The following is a 20,117-nucleotide window of genomic DNA, read 5'->3' as shown; positions in this document are numbered from 1 at the left end:
TGACGTACCTTTTGCATAATCCAGAAGGGAGGGTGTTCTGTTTGGATTATGTTTATAAAAAGAATTGTGTCTACAGGTGCCATGTTTACAATCCCTTTTCAGGTGACCTTGCCTGCCACAATGAAAACATGTGACGTTTCAATTTTTCTTTAAACCTCTTAAAACCACTTTTCCTACCCATGGATCATCATCATGGCCATGAGCTTCAATATTAATTATATCTGGGATTGAATCCTCCAAAGGCGCTGATTTTGCTTTTAAAGTTCTAATTATCCTTTTACATAGAGCATTAGTATTTTCAAAACTCACTGTTTCATTTATTATTATTCTAGCTTCTCAGTTTGATATCATTCTCGCCTTTAAACCTAGCACTCAGGAGGCAGAAGCAGACAGATTCTGTGAGTTCAAGACCAGCCTGGTCTACAAGAGCAAGTTTGAGTACAGCCTCCAAAGCCACAGAGAAATCCTATCTTTTAAAAAAATAAGGGTCTGTGAATGCTTCCATTGGGCCCTGTATAACTTCTGTAAATGATTCAATTTTCTTTCCTGCTTCTCTAATTCTGTCCCAAGATACAAGGCATAAATTCAAGAGGTGATCATCATATTGACATTGCCTTTCTGAAGTAGCATATTCTTCTCCAAGATTTTGATCTTGGGAGATATCTATACCTCTAGCTTTATCCTGTTGTTCAATATTCTTAGCCTATTCTCTGAACCAGGAAGTCCATTGTAATTGTGGTCCAATCTATAAAGATAACCCTATTACAAACTGACCACTTGTTTATTTTCTGCTTCACAAATGGTGAATGGATGGCATATGAGATTACAGCTTTCTTGAATTTCCCTAAATCTAACATTGCCACAGGCTTCCAAGTACCTCTTATAGAAATCTCTTTCATTTGGCACTTCCTGTAAGGTTACTGGCTATATTAAAGATGGTTCTCTTAAGACCTTAGAGTGGCTGAGCATTGGTGGCGCACACCTTTAATCCCAGTACTCAGGAGGCAGAGGCAGGCAGATCTCTGTGAGTTCGAAACCAGCCTGGTCTACAAAAGCTAGTTCCACAGAAACTAAAAGCCACAGAAAAACCCTGTCTCAACCCCCCCCCCCAAAAGACCTTAGAGTATTCATTTTTAACCTGAAAAGTCAATGCTGAATTTGTTTCTCCATGTAATTCCTCAATGTGGATTTGAATATTTTTATAACCTGTTTTAATAAGTTTTTCTAAGGCCTGTACCTTAACATTCATATCAACCAACTTTTTTAGAAATAAACCATGAAAGCCGGGCGTTGGTGGCATAGATCTTTAATACCAACACTGGGCAGGCAGAGGCAGGTGGGATCTCTGTGAGTTCGAGGCCAGCCTGGTCTACAGAGCGAGTTCCAGGACAGCCTTCAAAACAATACAGAGAAACCCTGTCTCGAAAAACAAAAAACTTATAGCATTCAAGATGAGGTTAACAAATGATCATCAGCCTACCTTGAGATTAATGGAGGCTTTAGGGCATACTCTCCCATGGACCCTGAAGCAGCTGAACACAGGTCAGCAGTGGTCCTAGCTTTAGTCAACCAAGTAGCACCTGCTATTAGAAAAGGGCTCTAAAAAAATAGGTGGCTTAGCCAGTAAGTCGATAAATGACTTGATGGAGGAAGCAAATAAAGTATATAATAATAGAGAGACTCCTATAGAAAGATAAGCCAGACTGAGGATAGAGGAAAATGAAAGGCAAGAGAAGATTAGGGCAGTAGAAAGAAAAAAAGATCCAAGAGCCAGAGCTGCTGCAGATGAAAAATAGGCTCACAACATGCTTTGCATGCTGCTAGCTGCATTGGTTGCATATCCAGAGGAAAAGTGAAAACAACTTCACCGTCTGGCCCAGGAACCAGATAAGGTGCCCTGAGAGAGAGCAACAAGTCAAAGTTACAAAAGAACCAATGCCCCTATTGCAAGGATATTGTGCACTGGGTCAAGGAATACCACAGAAAGGGGGACCATGAACCCCATTGCAAGCTGGCAGCTGAAGCAAGAGAAGAAAGAGACTGAAGGACGCCCTCCCCAAACCCTACTCTTGGAGGGGAATTTTGTCCAATTTATGGTTGATACAAGTACCTAACAATCAGTTCTGACAGTACCCCTGGGTCCAATATCAAAGGAAAAACTTGGGTATAGAGGGCTATAGGCATGAACTAATACTCATAGACTACTGGAAGACAGGTGGACCTTGGGATGGATCCTGTATCCCTCTCTTTGCTAATCATACCTAAGTGCCCATACCCGCTTTGGGGAGAGACCTACTCACAAGATGGGAGCTCAGATATATTTGACAAGGACAGGGTGACCATGACTGACTGCGGAGGGTGGTGTTAATAACCTGGCATTATGCTGACAGCTCAAAGGGCCCTGTGTTGCTTGTCTACGTCATGCAAGCGTTACATGGCTGCATAAAGACTCTGTACACAGAAACCGGGCTTGGCCAGTGCAGCTGAGCCTCATTCTAAACTGTTCCTTTTCCCAACAAACTTCACGTGGGTTTGTTGAGCTGTGTGGTTCCTGTTTCATTACCTGAAGCTGCTCAAACAACAACAAAGCCTACTTGGCTTTCGAAAGGCACAACCCTGAAAAAGGATTCAACAGACAGCTGACCTGGTCCTGACAGCAGGGTTCATCCACCATATTTGATGAGGCACTTCATGAGGACCTGGTGGTCTGTCAGACTGAATACCCCAGAATCACCCTCCTACAGTATGCGGATGACCCCCAGATTGCAGCTGCCACTGAAGATGATTGGTAAGGTAGGGACAAGGGATTTACTTCAGAGTCTGGGAACTGCCAGGAAAAAGTAACATACCTAGGTTACATTCTAATAGGGAGACAGCACTGACTACCAAAGGCATGTAAAGAGACTTTGTTAAAAATACCTACCCCAACCAACAGGAGGCAGGTTAGAGAGTTCCTGGGATCAGCTGGCTTCTGTCACTTCTGGATCACAGGCTTTGCTGAAATGGTCAACTAAGTATGGAGCCACTTGGGAGAAAGGCCCTTCAAATGGAGGGATGAACAAGAGCGAGGGTTTGCCCATATTAAAGCAGCCCTATTGTCTGCTCCAGCACTAGGACTCCTTGATATCACAAAGCCCTTCTGTCTATATATACACACACAAAAAAAAAAAGGTAGCTAAATGAGTCCTAACTTAGAGGCTTGGACTGTGGCAAAGGCCAGTGGCTTATCTCTCAAAAAGATTGGACACCGTCACCTCAGGGTGGCACCTGAGCTTGAGAATCATAGCAGCCATTGCCTTACTTGTCAAAGATGCAGAACACAAGGTTGCCCTAAGGCCAGAACTGACTGTGACCACACCTCAAACAGCCTTCTGAGTGAGTGCTGGTTGAGCAATGCAAGGATAACCCACTACCAGACCCTCCTCAACCTCCCTCCCCCCCCCCCCCACATTTCACCTCATCAATCGTCCTAAATCCGGCAACCTTGTTCCCTGACTAAGACTTGGATCAATCAATTCATGACTGCTCTGAGATACTCAGCCAACTCCACAGGACACAGCCTGATCTAAGGAACCAACTGATGCCAGAAGCTGAACTTATGTGGTACACCAATGGGAGCAGTTTCATCAAAGATGGAATGTGGGTGTGGCAGTGGTGATGGAGAGAGAGGTCATTTTGGCTGAGTCTCTGCTCCCAGGGACATCACCCCAAGAAGCAGAACGGATCACCATGATCAAGGCCTTACAATTATCAGCAACTATAAGACATATATATGTATAGCGGTGGTGGTGCACGCCTTTAATCCCAACACTCAGGAGGCAGGGGCAAGCAGATCTCTGAGTTCAAGGCTGGGCTGGAACCACAGCCTCCAAAACAATACAGAGAAACCCTGTCTCATAAAACCAAAAACAAAACAAAACAAAACAAAACAACAACAAAAAAAACCCTGACCCTGACAACCCCAAGACACAAACTTAAGGTCAGATCTCCCAAAATACCCACTCTGCTCTTTGTCTTATTAACCCTAGACAGGGCCACATCAACCCATAAAACTTTCCTGGCACCTCTTAGGAACCCACGGATGTAAGTGTCCAGGCATTATACTGGCCCACCCTCTGTCAGCCAGCAGGATGCACCCACTTACATTCAGGCAAATATTTACTCAGCCCAGGGCCCCTACAGCATCATGTCACTATGTCATGTGTTGCATCGCTGAGTAGGACACTATACATATGCACAAATGTTCTCTTTTAAGCAAGCCCTATCTGCCTGTCCCCACCCCACTCCCACTCCCCCCCTTCACTTCCTTTCTTGGTCGATCACCACAAGCTCTCTTCCCCCTCCCTAATCCCACTGTACCTACTGCCTAGTTTAAGAGCTCTGGCTTATTAATTCTGCAGTAGTCCCCCTCTATCTTGTGGTGCCTAATCCCTACAACCTTCTCTCCACTATCTCCTCAGGGACCTCTCATTTGTTAGTTCAGGATCCAAGGATGCCTTTTTCTCTATCCTACTCAGTTCAGTCTCAAAATATATTTGCTTTCACCTGAACTGACCCTGACACTCACCTCTCAACGCAATTCACCTGAACTGTTCTACTTCAGGAATTCCCCAACAGTCCACATATATTTGGCCAGGCCCTAGCTTCTGACCTGCTCTCTCTGTCTCTCATCAAATCTAAATTCATACAGTATATGAATATTTTGCTTTGTAGCCTATCCTTAGAAATTAGCCAAACTAACACCTCTGCTTTTCTAAATGTCTTGTCCAGCAGAGGCTATAGAGTCTTAACTTCCAGGGTCCAACTGTCTACTCCTCAGGTCACCTACTTGGGACCAACCATTACCCCCAAATCACAAAGCTATTACTTTAGACAGAAAAAAAGCTAATCCAGTGTCGTGCAATCCCTTCTACTAAAGAGGGTATTTTATCATTCCTAGGAATAGCTGGATTCCCTCTTTTTCCCTCCTGGCTTGCCCCTTATATGAAGAAGCATTAGGCCAACCACATGAACTTTTCCTTAATCTGTTACTAAGCCCTTTCAGAAGCTCCAACAAGCTCTCTTCTAGGCTCCAGCCCTTCATCTCCCACACCTAACTTGTCCTTTCTCCCTTCACGTAACAGAAAAAGAGGGATATGTCCTTGGGGTCCTAAGCCATCAGCTGGGGCATTCCTTTGTACCTGTAGCACACCTGTCAAAAAAAAAACTAGATCTAACACGCAGGGATGGCGATACTGCTGAGCTCCTTATTCATGAATCTAAAAAATTTTGGGTCACCCACCACTACCTTCTCCTCTTACAACCTGTCCCATCTCCTAACTTATAAAGGCTTACAAACTCTACCTCCTTCCCAAGTTCTTCCTCTCCAGGTAGTATTAATAGAAGATGCTACACTTCAGAGCCGAGACTCACCTCACCCACCACAGGGAGTTCATACACTACAACCCATGTCCCCACAGTTACCCCCTGACACTTGACAAATTCTGTCCTATTTACATCAGCTCTTTCATCCTAATAGTCGGGCTCTGTCTCTTTTTATCAACCTTCACCTCCAGCCCACTCCAGAGGACTTACATTCTTAAGAACTATTACGGCCTCTTGTAAAACCTGTCAGATGTCAGACCCTAATTCCAGGTATCATAGTCTTCCTTTTCTACCCACCAGGCCAGGGGCTCTCTCCCAAAGATGCAAAGTCTTGCATCTTGACTTTACCCACACGCCCACAGTCAGATGAGTCAAATGTCTCTCTGTGTAAGTGGTGTTTAGGGTGGACAGAAGCGTGTCTGACCTCTATCAAGAGAGCTCAGACAGTCCCTGGCCTCCTTCTTTGGGAAATTATGCCCCGATTTGGAATTCCAGCCTCTCTTTAGTCAGACAATGGTCCTGAGTTCACCTCCCAGATTTCCCAAACCTTACCTAAAGCTCTCAGCATCCGTTGGCATTTTCATATTTCATACCTCCCCAAGTCCTCAGGAAAGACAGAAAGACCTAAGTGCTCCTTTAAAACACTCTCATTAAAATGTCATAGAAACTTCACCTTGACTGGGTCAACAACATCTCAGAGACAGACATCCACACTCCCAGACTCAAAAACAAAAAGATTCACAGAACAGATTTCAATGTTTTCCTATTAACAGCCCTCAGAAACCAAACACCTGTGCCTCCTGAGTGTTAAGGTGACACCATAATGAGGAACAGGTGCTTTAATGTTTGCTTATGTAAAGATAAAAAACTAATTGATAATAATAAAAAGTGATTTGAGACATTTAAAGAATGAAACATGCTCTCTCTCTCCCATTATGCTACTTTTATATATATTAAAACTCCAAAGTTCATAGTCTTAACATTGATAAAAATCCTGATAAGCTATTAACCTAGCAAAATACTACCACTATGTGAATATACCACCTTTTCTGAAATATGGACTTCAATACAAATTATGAACAGTGAAAATGCTAATGTGTTTAGAACTTACCCTTTTATAAACTAAAAAATTTCTTGTAAGTTCCAGGAAATTGACTTAGATTCACTTCAAACAAGCCAGACCCACTCCAGATTATGTCAATCAACAGCCAAAGCCCCCACTACCTTTCCCTGCTCTTGACACCCCCACTCCCTCAATTACCAGGTCCTAAGACATTTTTCCCCCTAAATTTAACTTTATCTTCTGCTCTGATAGCATCTCACCAGGTCCAAAAAACACCGGCAGTTCCACATAGCCTGGACAGCAGTGAAATGAATCAGTTACCAGCACCTCAGCTTTCTCAGGTCCCCTGAAGATGGTTGATAACCTCTAAGACCACGGGAAGCAGTCTTAAGAACTTGGTACCTCCCATCCCTGTCCCAACTGGATCCTCTTTAATACCTCACCTTTTAATAATGAAAAAGGTGGGAATGTTAGGTAGGGTACAGGCACTATATTGGTCCGCCCCATCAGGTTGTGCCCACTGGCATTCAGGCAAATACTTACTCAGCCCAGGGGTCTTACAGCCATGAGTCACTATGTCATGCGCTGTGTGGCTATGTAATGCATTGTATGGCTACGTCATGGGTTGCATGGCTGAGTAAGGCTCTGTACATAGCACAAATGTTCTCTTTTAAGCAAGTTCTGCCTGCCCCCCCCCTTTCTCTCTCCCCACTTCCTTTCTTGGTCAATCATCACAAGCTTCCCTCCCCCACCACTTCCTAATAAACTCCCATGTGGATTTGTTGCACTCCGTGACTCATTTCACCACCACCACCAAACCATCTAGGAGCCATATTTATCCTTCGGTTGATAGCCATGGCCCCTGTCCCCCCACTCCCAGGGGGGCAGAATACACAAAAGATAGGGTTCAACAAAATACTGGCTCAATTTGCACCACCCTTCCTCCCCAACAAAGCACCAGATGGCCCCATGCTAATTTGGTCTCCTTATCAGGTTGCTACATCCCTAGACACACCATACCCTGTTTCCCCACTTCATTGTCTACTGCAGCCAAACTAGAACCAAGCCCTCTCTTGGGTTTGTTAGAGGCTTCCTACCTGGTCCTGAGTGCTACTACACCAGACTTCACCCACTCTTCTTGGTTGTGCCTTGATACCAAATCCCCCTACTATGCAGACATAGCAACAAAGGGAAACTACAGAATCTGACCAGATCTCTCAATGTTGTTGGCAACAAAAGGGGGAAGCCAGACTCACATTAAAGTTGGTTTAAGGAATTCGGCTTTTGCCTAAGGACCATACCTGATACCTGTAGGGAAAAGGAACCAGTCAAAGAAACACACCCTGAGCAGAGCCAAAGAAACACACTTTGTCCCTGGAATCAGAGTCAGTGAAAGAAATAAACCCTGGCCCTAAAACTAGAGCCAATGGGCTAAAAAGGACCAGAGAAAGAAACACACTTTGGCTCTAAAACCAGAGCCAAATCTGACCCTAATCCTGTGCAGAAAACTAACCAACCCTTGAACAGGAGCTGTAGCCAATATGAGCTTAGCATTAAAATCTGGCCAATCCCTACCCTGAAAGCCCTATATAAACCCTGTGTCTATTCAGTTTGTGGCTGTTCCTGCTCCCGCTGACCTCTCCAACTGTGACAGAGGGCAGCCACTCTCCTGGATTCTTCCCTCCCAATAAACCCCTTGGATGAGCTTTGAGTGAAGACCTTCTTTCACCCTGGGCAGAGCAGAGCAGAGCCAAGCCAGGAGGGCCGAAACACTTTTGCCGGGGAAACCTTCCCCTGGCAGAGTGGAGTTGTTAGACTTGGCTCTCCACTCCAGGAAACAGAGCTGAACCATAGCAACTTCACCCAGGGAAACCTTCTCCTGCCTGAGCAAAACTGCTACACTGGGCAAACATCCCCAGCTGGAAGACCCTCTCCTGCTGGAAAAGAGCCGATACACTGGAGCAGCCTTTCCCTGAGGCAGGGCTGTAAGCTGCTATGCTTACTACAGCCTGTGGTAGTCCTTGGCTCCCGAGCTCCAGGATACCTTTCTATCTGAGCTGTGTAACACTATGAGTATTCTGTGACTCCCGAGTGCCAGAATACCTGTCCCATCCGATCTGCCCAAAATGCCTACAATACCTATAAATCTCTAGGCAGCCAGATGGTCTAGACACCTTCTCAGAGGTATCTCTTACCCCCAGAGGATGGTAGGTGGGCATGTTCCTCTGGGATGGCCCCTAGTGTTCATGTACTAAGTCAGACTAAGGTGTATGTCCAGTTCCAAAGATAATGTATCATACAGACAGATAAATCAAAGACTAAAAGGATATCCGACCTGACTGAAAAGGAAGCCTATAACCACCCTCATACTAGGTGTCCTCCTGAGCCTTGGGCTGGCAGGTACAGGGACTGGGATAGCATCTTTGGCAATGCACAAGGTGGGCTTTGTGCAGCAATAGTATCACTCCCGAGTAGTTAAGGAATCATTAACCAAAGTGAGAGAGGGACTAGTAAAAAGATAAAAGGAACCATCTCAAGGCTGGTTCGAATCTGTTTAATGGCTCTCCATGGTTAACAACCTTAGTCTCCACACTGCCAGGGCCCCTGATAATTCTAATACTCTTACTCACTTCCAGCCTGTATCCTGAATAGGTTGCTCGACTTCGTTAGGAAAAGGATAACAGTGCAGTTAATGGTGCTACAGTCTCAATACATCCCATCAGAGATTCTCAGAGAACCCATGAGTGGGTCCTCTAGGGTTACTTCTAGAGGAGGTAAGGAGAAACCCAGGCCTTAGCACAATGATCTGAGCAGGAAGCAGTCCCCAACCCCTCACTCAGCTAGATGTGACTGCCCTGCCTTTGCCTTAGTTACAGGAAAGACCATGAACACCTCCCTGACAGGGAGAGGCCAATCAGAAATGGAAAACAACTCCAGGTGTCCTTCTGCTGAACTAAAATGTTGCAACTTCCCGGACATGAGCCAATCCCAAGTCTGTAACTATGCAGTTGTAGAATCCTTCAAGCCCCACCTTGTCTAACCATAATAAAAGCTCCCACCCGGCGCTGCTCCAGGTACCTCCTGCTCTGCTGCTGAATTAGATGGATGGAGGAGTCAATTGGGCAGAGGCCAGAGTTAACATACAATAAAGACTCTGCTTTTGCATCGTATCATGTCTCTTGGTGGGTTTTTTTTTGGGGGGGTCTGGATTTTGGACACAACAGTATAATCTATATTCATCCATGGAATGGGCTTTCATGCCAATTCCTCTCTGGATTTTCTGCCATGATTTGTTGAAAGATAATGATGATGCAAACATTTATGAAGTACTAGGCATGTTATAAATACTAACTTACAGTGTTAAAGTTCATAGACACAGGCAGGCAGAAAGATCAATCAAAGCTACTTTAGTAAGGAAGATTTAGTCTTAAACTCTGTCAGAAATCTAGAGATAATCAAAAGATAATCAATTTCAGAGAGCAACAGCCAGCAGAAATTACTGCCCAGTACTCACATTTACAGCTATATACAGGGTCTAGATAAGCTAAATTTATTTTTATGTAATGAAAATACAGGTCAGACATATGCTGAAATTCTCCAAAGTTCTAGGGTGGGAGTGCTATTTAAACAAAATGAAAACCCACTTAAAAAAAAAAAGCAGCCGGGCAGTGGTGGCGCACACCTTTAATCCCAACACTCGGGAGGCAGAGGCAGGTGGATCTCTGTGTGTTCGAGGCTAGCTAGGCTGGACCGACAGCCTCCAAAATAATACAGAGAAACCCTGTCTCGTAAAACCAAAAAAAAAAAAAAAAAGCAAATAAAAAACAGGGACATATATAAGAAAAATGAGGGCTTTTTCTGTAAAAGTCAAATGTGTCTATAATTCCCTGTAAACCCTTTGTGGCTGGTGACAGTTTTTCAGATGAGCCCCTTCTCCAAAGAGGAAATTTAAATCAGAATTCCTCTCAGGTTATTGACATCTAACCAAACAGTAAACCACAAGCAAAAAGACAAACCTACAAGGCTATCCAGTCTTAATGACTTTGATGTCCACCTGTTTCACTACTAATGTCCCCTGTTATTGTTCAAAGACAAAGGTTAGGATAAGAGTTCCCAAGGATTAGGAAATCCAGGAAACAATCTTTGAGTGACCTTCTATTTTTCCTATCATTCCAAGTCTGCTCCATTTCCATTAATCCTAAATTAAGAGGTGTAGTGAAAAAGGTCCAGCCAAAGAAACACACCCTGAGCAGACAAACACACTTTGGCCCTGCAACCAGAACCAAAGAAATGTACCCTGACCCTGAAACCAGTGCCATTTGGCCCTGGAATCAGAATCAGTGAAAGAAATGCACTCTGGCCCTAAAATTGGAGCCAAAAGGCTAAAAAGGACCAGAGAAAGAAACACACTTTGGTCCTGAAACCAGAGCCAAATCTGACCCTAATCCTACGCAGAACACTAACCAATCCTGGAGCAGAGCTCTAGCCAATCTGAGCTCAGCACTAAAATCTGACCAAACCCCACCCTGGAAGCCCTATATAAACCTGTGCCTGTTCAGCTTGTGGCTGTTCAGGCTGTTCTGGCAGAGAGCAGCCACTCTCCTGGATCCTTCCCGCCCAATAAACCCCTTCAATGAACTTCCGGTGAAGATCTTCTTTTGCGGTGGCAGCGGAGCAGAGGCAACCCTGGGCAGAGCAGGGCGAGCAAGGCTATAACACTTTTGCAGGGGAAACCTTCCCTTGGCAGAGCAAACCTTCCCTTGGCAGACCGAGTTATAACACTCCGCTATCCACTCTCCCGGAGCAGAGCTGAACTGTAGCAACTTCGCCCGAGAGCAAAGCTGATACACTGGGCGAACATCCCCAGCTGGAAGACCCTGTCGTGCCAGAGCAGATACACTGGGGAAGCCTTTCCCTGAGGCAAGGCTGGCTGTAAGCTGCTAAGCTTACAATAACCTGTGGTAGTCCTTGGCTCCCGAGTTCCAGGATACCTTTCGATCTGAGCTGTGAAACACTCAGTATTCTGTGGCTCCCAAGTTCCAGGATACCCATCCCATACCGATCCAGCCCGAAATGCCTACAAGAGGTTCTGTTGTAAACATTAACAATGAACTGCAGGGTACCTCGCAGTTCCTTCAGCAAAGGTGGGTCTGACTCTCATGATACAAGCCATTAACAAAGTACCTGGCCAAGTCAAATGAGGTCTTCTGACCCTCTCCTAGGATGAAGTGTAGGCCTGAGTCAGTGTTAACCTCATTGTAAATACGGATCTCTCTTAATCAGACTAAAGTAAATCAGCTCTTACATTATAAAAGTTCATATTCTAGACAGAGCTGATATTGACTACACAAAGTCATGTGTTTAAGTTCTAATATGTAAAATCAATGTCAAAATGAAGTAAACATCCCTCACATTTTTGTTTTCTTTGAATTTCAACAGGGAAAATAACAAGAATTTCATAGGGTAGGAAAATCTTGTAGATCTGATTCTTGGGCATGGAAGGTGTGGTTTAAGAGTTTTCTTCAAGATCAAAACATCCCAGCCTGTAGGGAAGCTTAAGAGGGAAAAGGTAAACAACTCAAAATAGCTTCAGGAAGTCCCTAAAACTGACCAGATGCCCTAGGGCCCTCCTGACAGAGGAAACAATAGAAGCTGAGAGTTCCTTAAACAAAGCTAAGCTACAAAAAAAAATGACTCTCACACTAGCAAAGCTACAAAGAAGACTCTGAGACCAGACCAGCTGCCTAAAAGAAGCAAAAAGGCTTAGACCATCTAAATCACTTGGAAGTGACACTCTCAAACCTGCCTGCAGGTTGTCCAGTGTGCTCTGGATCCCAGCCTTTGTGAGCTGTCACCTGTGCTGGGGCGGGCTTTGGTGATATAGCTATCCTTGAGCCATTTCTGTAACTCACTGGCTACCACGAGTGGACTGCAGTGGTACCCATAGTTTGGTTTGTCATGTGATCCCTATCTGTGATGAGTTGAAGATGTAAGTATTGTGTCTCTCCAGAAAAAAATTTGTCGCACAACAGTAGGACAAAATGCTACTGAATGGTCATCATGTGACCCAAGACAACTAAGGCCATATGTGGGAAAAAACATTAGAACAGAGGCCATGGATCAAAAGAACAAGTGTCTTCAAGAGATGTACAAGATTAGAAGGAAGACATAAGGAGTCAAAAGTCCACTGTACAAATTCTCCCACAGAAAGCAAGTAAGTCTATGAACTCTATATGCATTATTCAGACAACGCTGAAACCACAATGTGAGAAATAGGAAAGGAACCTGGTATTTGTGGATATGTCTTGTTAAACATTTTAAAACCTGTAAGCACTTACCTGTGTGGCCATGGAGTGGGGAGTGTGGCCGTGGTAGTGTAGGTGATGTGTTGGAAGTTACAATCAAGCTCTTGCGGTTACTTGTCCGACAACTGCAATAAAAACAAAATGTCAGTTATAACCCTGTCCACGGCCTAAAGTGGTAGATATGGAGGCACTCAGTCAGCTGAGTGGCAAGACTCCCTTGGTTGAGCAATACAGTGCTTTAAACTTCACTGCTCAGCAATTACTATACGAAACACTCAGACTTCACAATTCAGTGTGCTCTACTTTGGAATAACTTTTGCCACTGCCTTGGCTTTTTGTCTTGACTAGCATTTTCCCACCATTAATTAAGTTTGCTTCCAGGCCAGGCGGTGGTGGCGCATGCAGAGGCAGGCAGATCACTGTGAGTTTGAGGCCAGGCTGGACCGACAGCCTCCAAAACAATACAGAGCAACCCTGTCTCGTAAAAATAAAAAAATAAAAAAAATAAAAAAAAAAGTTTGCTTCCAGAAGAAACCCATGAACATCTTTAAGGGCAATAATCTTGTTCTAAATTGTAAACTTAAATTTGGGAATTAAATACATGTCAAAATATTATTTTATCTAGGTTGGTGTAGGACACTTGCCAAGCACATGCAAGACCCTGAGTTTGACCCCCAGCATAAATTAATAAACAAATACACAAAAGACTCAATTTTATCTCACAAATTCAATGTTTTCTCATAAAAAAATGAAACCAACTAACACAGACTGTTAAATTATTATTTTTACAGATAGTTAATTGATGAATTACCTAACATTCACATTTTGGAGTTCACAAGTCAGTAGAACTGAATTTCTATACAAGTTAACAATGGACTTGTTTTTTCAATGGTCTGAGAAAACCAGATCATGATGAAAAGCCATTTTAAGCCATATTTGTTACTAAAAGGAATCTTAAAATGTATTTGAAAGTCAGCCTATCTTTTAAAGACACCAGAAAGGAATATTTAAAACATCAGGAAGAAAAACAAAAAGAAAAAAGGTATTAAGAACTCTGCTTCCCCTGCCAGCCATGGGCCATCCACCCCCACCCACCAGGGGCTGACTGGATCCTCAAATGAGGCATAGAAAGATCAAGATCAGTATGGTTAATGAAAAAGTAAATGAAAAATAAATAAAGCAACAACAAGATAAAAAGTCTGAGGGGAAAAAAAAAAGAAAGCTAAAGATGGTGAAAATCATGTCATTTAAAGCCAGCCAGCAATCATGTGAGAGTCTTGGATGATGATCCCAGAAAGCCAGTAAAGATTAGAGGATGCATTTAGTGGAAAAGTCTTAGAAGAAGCTGATGAGTATAGAGAAGCACGACTAGTACTGGATTCCATGAAGATAAAAGCCTGCGACTTTCCTGCACAGTTTGTTGATTCATCTTTAAAAAAGTAAAAAGGCATCAAGGATATTTACCATTGAGAGTAATCGAAATATATGTTTACTGAATAGACTACCTTTTACATCGTAGGCACTGTTCCAGGTGCTGGGAAAGTAGCAGGGAATAAACAGACCTACGGAAAAAGAGAAAACAGGAAAAAGAGGAAGAAGAGGTAAAGAGGAGAGGAAGAAAAAGGAAATGAGACTGTACTGGGAATGGAAGAAGTTGTACCCAGAGAAGGTCTGACTCCTGAGAAGAGATCTGAACAGAGCTCTGAATGTTCTCAAGACAGAGACACGAGATCCCATGGTAAGGATATATAGAGAAAGAAGATATTTGCTATGTGAGAGACTCGGACCCCAGAAAATCCCTGATCTGCAGCCTCTCCACAGACCTTGAACCGTTTGGCACCAAGCCCCAATCCAGTAAAAAGAAACACACCCTGGATTCAGGACCCAAGCCAGCAAGAGACACTTTATCCCTGAGAATACAAGAGGAAAAAAAAAATGCCTAAACTCTGAAACTAGTGTCAAAAGAACACACCTGGCCCCTAGATTTGGGACATGTAAAAGAAATTCGCCCAGGCCCTAGAATGGGAGCCAAAAAGCCAAAAAAGAATTATATAAAGAAACACAGTTGGCCCTGGAATAGGCACCATCTTTGCCCTGACTCGAAACTAACCAATCCCTTGTTGGGTGTTGGTGGCACACTCCTTTAATCCCAACACTCAGGAGGCAGAGGCAGGCACCTGAGTTTGAGGTCACCCTGGTCTACTGAGCGAGTTCCAGGACAGCCTCCAAAATAATACAGAGAAACCCTGTTTCGAAAAACCGAAGAGAAGAGACGAGAAGGGGAGGAATTTCCCCCTAAGCCAGTGGTTCTCAACTTTCCTAATGTTGTGACCCTTTAATTCCTCATGTTGTAGTGACCCCAACCATAGAATTATTTTTGTTGCTACTTTTATAACTGTAATTTTGCTAGTTATGAATCATAAATTAAACTAAACATCTATGTTTTCTGATAGTCTTAGTTGACCCAGTTAAAGGATCATTCAACCACAAAAGAGATCACAACCCACAGGTTGAGAACTGCCCTAAGCATTTCGTTTAAAACTGTACCCCTCCCTAACTCTATCCTCCTTTCCTGATACAGTTTTCTCCACAGTACTTAACATTATCACAACACTAAATATTTTACTCATCCATTCTGCTGTCTGTTTTGCCATTAGATTCTGAAACTCTGAAGAGGACAGTGACTTTTATGTTTGCTATGCTAATTGCATGTTGCTAAAGAATGTATGGTAGGCTCTCAAATGTTTACTAAATGAATAAACTAATGATTATGATTTGCAATAGGACTAAATTAAGGCAATATGTATTTACCTGTTACATGTAAATCAAATTATTATATTCTAACTTACTATGTATAAAAATGAAAATCCCATAAAACAAAGGATGAATAAATTGATTTGAACTACATTTACTTCTATAAACTTTGAAATAAAATACAGAACACCAAAGATCCTATTTCTAGGCCACATGCCTTTTAACAAAGGTACACATAATCTCACTTGGCTAATCTGTTAATAGCTACATGAGGGAGAAGAAAGGTCAAACACTCTGGTACAGATGCCATGATCAGCTGAGATCCAAAACAAAACACTAGCTAACTTTTCCCCTTCAAGAGGCTCTAGCCATCTCCCCAGGGTCGGAAAAGGATCAACTTCATTCTTTCATCTCAGTGAGAAGGGACTTGGGGTCTGAAGAGTCAGGTATACTAACTCAGTTGATGAAAAGTAACCTGAAAACTGACTGAGCTGATGCTCTGCTGCTAACTACAAAACTCTGGTCAGTCCAAGTGAAGCCTGGCATTCCATCTCACATGCCTCACTGTGGTCATCTCAATGGGCAGTGGAAGCAGGGTCTCTGGCACCCATACAGGCTCTGAAATATCACTGATGGTGAAGTAGCATAGAATAGGCAGGATGCTCAGCAGATTCCTTAAGCACCTCCAAATTTCCAATCCCAGAGGTCTAGTTTCTCTTTGAGCACTTGGCTAGTTCCTTTAGGATCAGGAAAAGACCACTTTTGTTTCATTCAAGATAAACAAGATAAAGAAACCTTGTCTCAAAAAACAAACAACAAAAGGTGATAGCAAAAAGGGAATAATGATTAAACTGTAAAATCATGTAACTCAAATGAAAGAAGCTAGAATTAAAATACTACAACAATTACATGTATGTGAAATTTTAAATACATGTCTTCAATCCTAGCATTCCAGAGACAGACAGATCTCCATAAATTCAAACTCAGCTTGGTCTACATGGTGAGTTCCAGGCCAGCCAAGACTAAATAGATCCCGTCTCAAAACAAAATAAACTGTCAGGCCAACTGTTGCCTAGGGGTAAGACTAACATTAAAAATTAAATATAAATGGGTAAAAGGGAAGGCCCAAGAAAAGGAAACATTCTACACTTTGACTATGGTAACAATTGTTTACTTCTCTAAATGTAAAAACTACCATATCACTTATAATTGGTATGTTAGACAATAAGTAAATTGTATCTTAAAAACTTATTTTTTCAAATCCTGTACCACTGAACCACATCCCCAACTTACCTGTGGTATAATCAGTGGACTTAACTCTCTTTCCTCCCCTTCCTTCCTTAATAATTCAGCTTAGAAAATAGGAGGCAGTCGTAGTGCACACCTTTAATCCCAGCACTTAGGAGGCAGATGAATCTCTGTGAGTTCATGGCCTGCCTGGTCTACAGAATAAGTTCCAGGGCTGGCTCCATAACTACTGAGAAATCATGTCTTGAAAAAGAGAGGGAGGGAAGGGGGGAAGGAGAGAGAGAGAGAGAGAGAGAGAGGGAGGGAGGGAGGGAGGGAGGGGAGAGAGAGAGAGGGAGGGAGGGAGGGAGAGAGAGAGAGAGAGAGAGAGAGAGAGAGAGAGAGAGAGAGAGAGAGAGAGAGAGAGAGAGAGAGAGAGAGAGAGAGAGAGAGAGAGAAACCATAAGACACCTCTGGGGTTGTGGTGGTCATGAGGGTCAGAGTAGGTGATGAGGTACTTGACAGATGTTGAGATGTTATCTACTTAAAGAAAATAGTGATATTGGTGTGTCATAAAGTGCTGGAAATCAACAAGGTAAGGAAAGCTTTTGTACGCACACATGATCAGTGGGTACAGAGATTAGATGTAAAGTGAAAAAAAAGTAACAATATTGAGGATAACTGGAGTCAAGGTTCTCATTAGCAAAAAAACAAAAACAATAAAACAGAAACTAGAAAAAGCTAGAACGAGTTGGAATTGAAAGCAGAGACACCAAGTAAACCAAGTGTTTTAAGATATGTGTATTACATGCACGCATTACCTAAAACAGTGTACATAAGTGTCAGCAACTTCTTTTAAATAACATTCTCTACTCACAAGAACTATACAGTTTTGCAGAAATAGCTAAATCCAAGGCTAGAGAAAAGAAGGTAAGAGATAAACCAAACAGGAATACTTTATGGGGCCAAAAAGGAAGCTTTCACAAGAATGAAACATTTATCATATATATTTGATATATATCATATCAAAAGGACACAGAGGTCAACATTAAGAAGTATCCCTGGAGCCGGGCGTTGGTGGTGCACGCCTTTAGTCCCAGCACTCGGGAGGCAGAAGCAGGCGGATCTCTGTGAGTTCGAGGCCAGCATGGTCTACAAAGTGAGTTCCAGGACAGCCTCCAAAGCTACAGAGAAACCCTGTCTCAAAAAACCAAAAAAGTATCCCTGGACCAAATGGTGTAATTTCATCACCAACACATATAAGGATAGTGACAGATTTTGGGCCGAGAGGTGGTTTACAGTTAACAGGATCTAAGTTAGGTTCCCAGCACCTATATGACAGTTAGCAACTGTCTGTAATGCCAGTTCCTGGGGGATTCAACATCCTCTTTTGACCTCTGTGGGTACAGCACTCATATGGTGCACAGATAAAAACATAGGCAAAAACATGCACCTACATGTGTAAAATAAGTTAAAAATATTTCAAAAAACAAATTATATCACATTATCACATTAAGTAAAGTAGGAATCGATTAGGTTCATGTGATACAGTTGGGTGAAGAAAAAATAATAACAAAAGCAGAAAGTTTTCTAAAGGACTATTTAACAACCCAAGTAATGTAATAATGCACTTAAAGCCATCAATCATCAAGGACACTAAAAATCAGTGGGTAAAGTCATTATTCTTTGTATCTATGTGTCTATGTATATATGTGTCTATGTCTCTCTCCCCTTCCTCCCTCCTTCCCTCCCTCCCTCTTTCATTGATTCTGGGTTTCAAACCCAGAGCATTAAACACGATAGACAAGTCATTCAACCACTGAGCGACATCGACAACTCAATGGATCAAATTATGATGAGAATAATTTGAAATTTAAAAATTTGATGAGGAATAGGGGCTTACAAGAACAATTTCATAAAAATATTTGTCAATTAAGAAGAGATTTAAAACCAGGCATTGGTGGCACATGTCTTTAATCCCAGCACTTGGGAGGCAGAGGCAGGTGGATCTCTGTGAATTTGAGGACAGCATGGTCTACAAGAGCGAGTTCCAGGGCAGCCTCCAAAGCCACAGAGAAACCCTGTCTCAACACACACACACACACACACACACACACACACACACACACACACACACACACACACACACACACACAGAGAGAGAGAGAGAGAGAGAGAGATTAAAACGTGCTGGTAAAATGGTTCCTTGGATAGAGGGGTTTGCTGCCCAGCCTAATGAACTGAATTCCATTTCTAGAACCAACAAGGTGAAGAAAGTCAGAACCAACCTCCCCAAGTTGACCTCTGACCTCCACATATGTGTTATGAGTGCTCAACCCAAATATATTATAGTTTTAAAAAGTGTTTTAAGGGCCGGGCGGTGGTGGCGCACGCCTTTAATCCCAGCACTCGGGAGGCAGAGGCAGGCGGATCTCTGTGAGTTCGAGGCCAGGCTAGACCAAAAGCCTCCAAAACAATACAGAGAAACCCTGTCTCGTAAAACCAAAAAAAAAAAAAAAAAAGTGTTTTAAGGTGAGCCAGGAGGTGGTGGCACACGCCTTTAATCCCAGCACCCGAGAGGCAGAGGTAGGAGGGAGTTCGAGGCCAGGCTGGACCTACAGCCTCCAAAACAATACAGAGAAAGGCTGTCTCGTAAAAAGTGTTTTAAGGTAACTACACTGAAAACAAGTATGTATTACCTTACTCAGATTACCAAAGTTAACTTCATAGTATAATAATGAAGCCTGAGTGGATGACATTCCTACCTGAATCTAATTCTAATGATGTATCAGACAAGCGTGAATAGATGAATATTCTATCAAATGACTGGTTGTGGTGGGTTTTTGTTTTGGGGGAGTTATTTTTATTTTTAAGACAGGGTCTCTCTGTGTAGCCCTAGCTGTCTGGAACTCACTCTGTAGACCAGGTTGGCCTGGAATACACAGAGATCTATCTGCCTATGCTGCCACTGCCCAGCTTCCTCTTGTTTTGTTTTTAATTCTGAAGTTACCATTTCTTGAACAATTTATCCTCTGGTTTTATTTTTATAATCTATTTACCCTGTATACAGTGTTCTGTCAGCATGCTTGCCTGCATACAAGAGGCCATTAGGTCTCATAGGTGGCTGTGAACCACATGGTTGCTGGAAATTGAACTCAGGACCTCTGGAAGAGCAGTCAATGCTCTTAACCTCTGAGCCATCTCTCCAGTCCATCTCTCATTTTTTATATCACTCTCTTATTATAAAATTTTCTCCTGCAATTTGAATTGTTTTTGTTTTTTTTTTCAAGACAGGTTTCTCTCTTGACTGTCTTGAAACTTGATTTATAGACCAGGTCTCACACTCACAGAGATCCACCCACCTACCTCTGCCGCCAAAGTGCTAGGTTTAAAGGTGTGCACCA

General features: G+C 42.9%; 1 protein-coding gene across 6 annotated transcripts in view; it reads right to left on the bottom strand.

Annotated features, from left to right (window-relative positions):
* Positions 1–20,117, bottom strand: part of Mast2 (microtubule associated serine/threonine kinase 2) — a 146,741-nt gene that overhangs the window by 48,571 nt on the left and 78,053 nt on the right. For all 6 annotated transcript variants that reach the window (XM_040756915.1, XM_040756917.1, XM_040756914.1 and 3 more), the window contains one exon: positions 12,766–12,857. In XM_040756915.1, coding sequence (XP_040612849.1) covers positions 12,766–12,857 — 92 coding nt within the window. The remainder of the gene's footprint in view (positions 1–12,765; positions 12,858–20,117) is intronic.

The sequence above is a fragment of the Mesocricetus auratus genome, unplaced genomic scaffold, assembly GCF_017639785.1.
Source record: "Mesocricetus auratus isolate SY011 unplaced genomic scaffold, BCM_Maur_2.0 Super-Scaffold_100014, whole genome shotgun sequence".
NCBI classification, from domain to species: Eukaryota; Metazoa; Chordata; class Mammalia; order Rodentia; family Cricetidae; genus Mesocricetus; species Mesocricetus auratus.
This window is presented reverse-complemented; position numbering and strand designations above follow the sequence as displayed.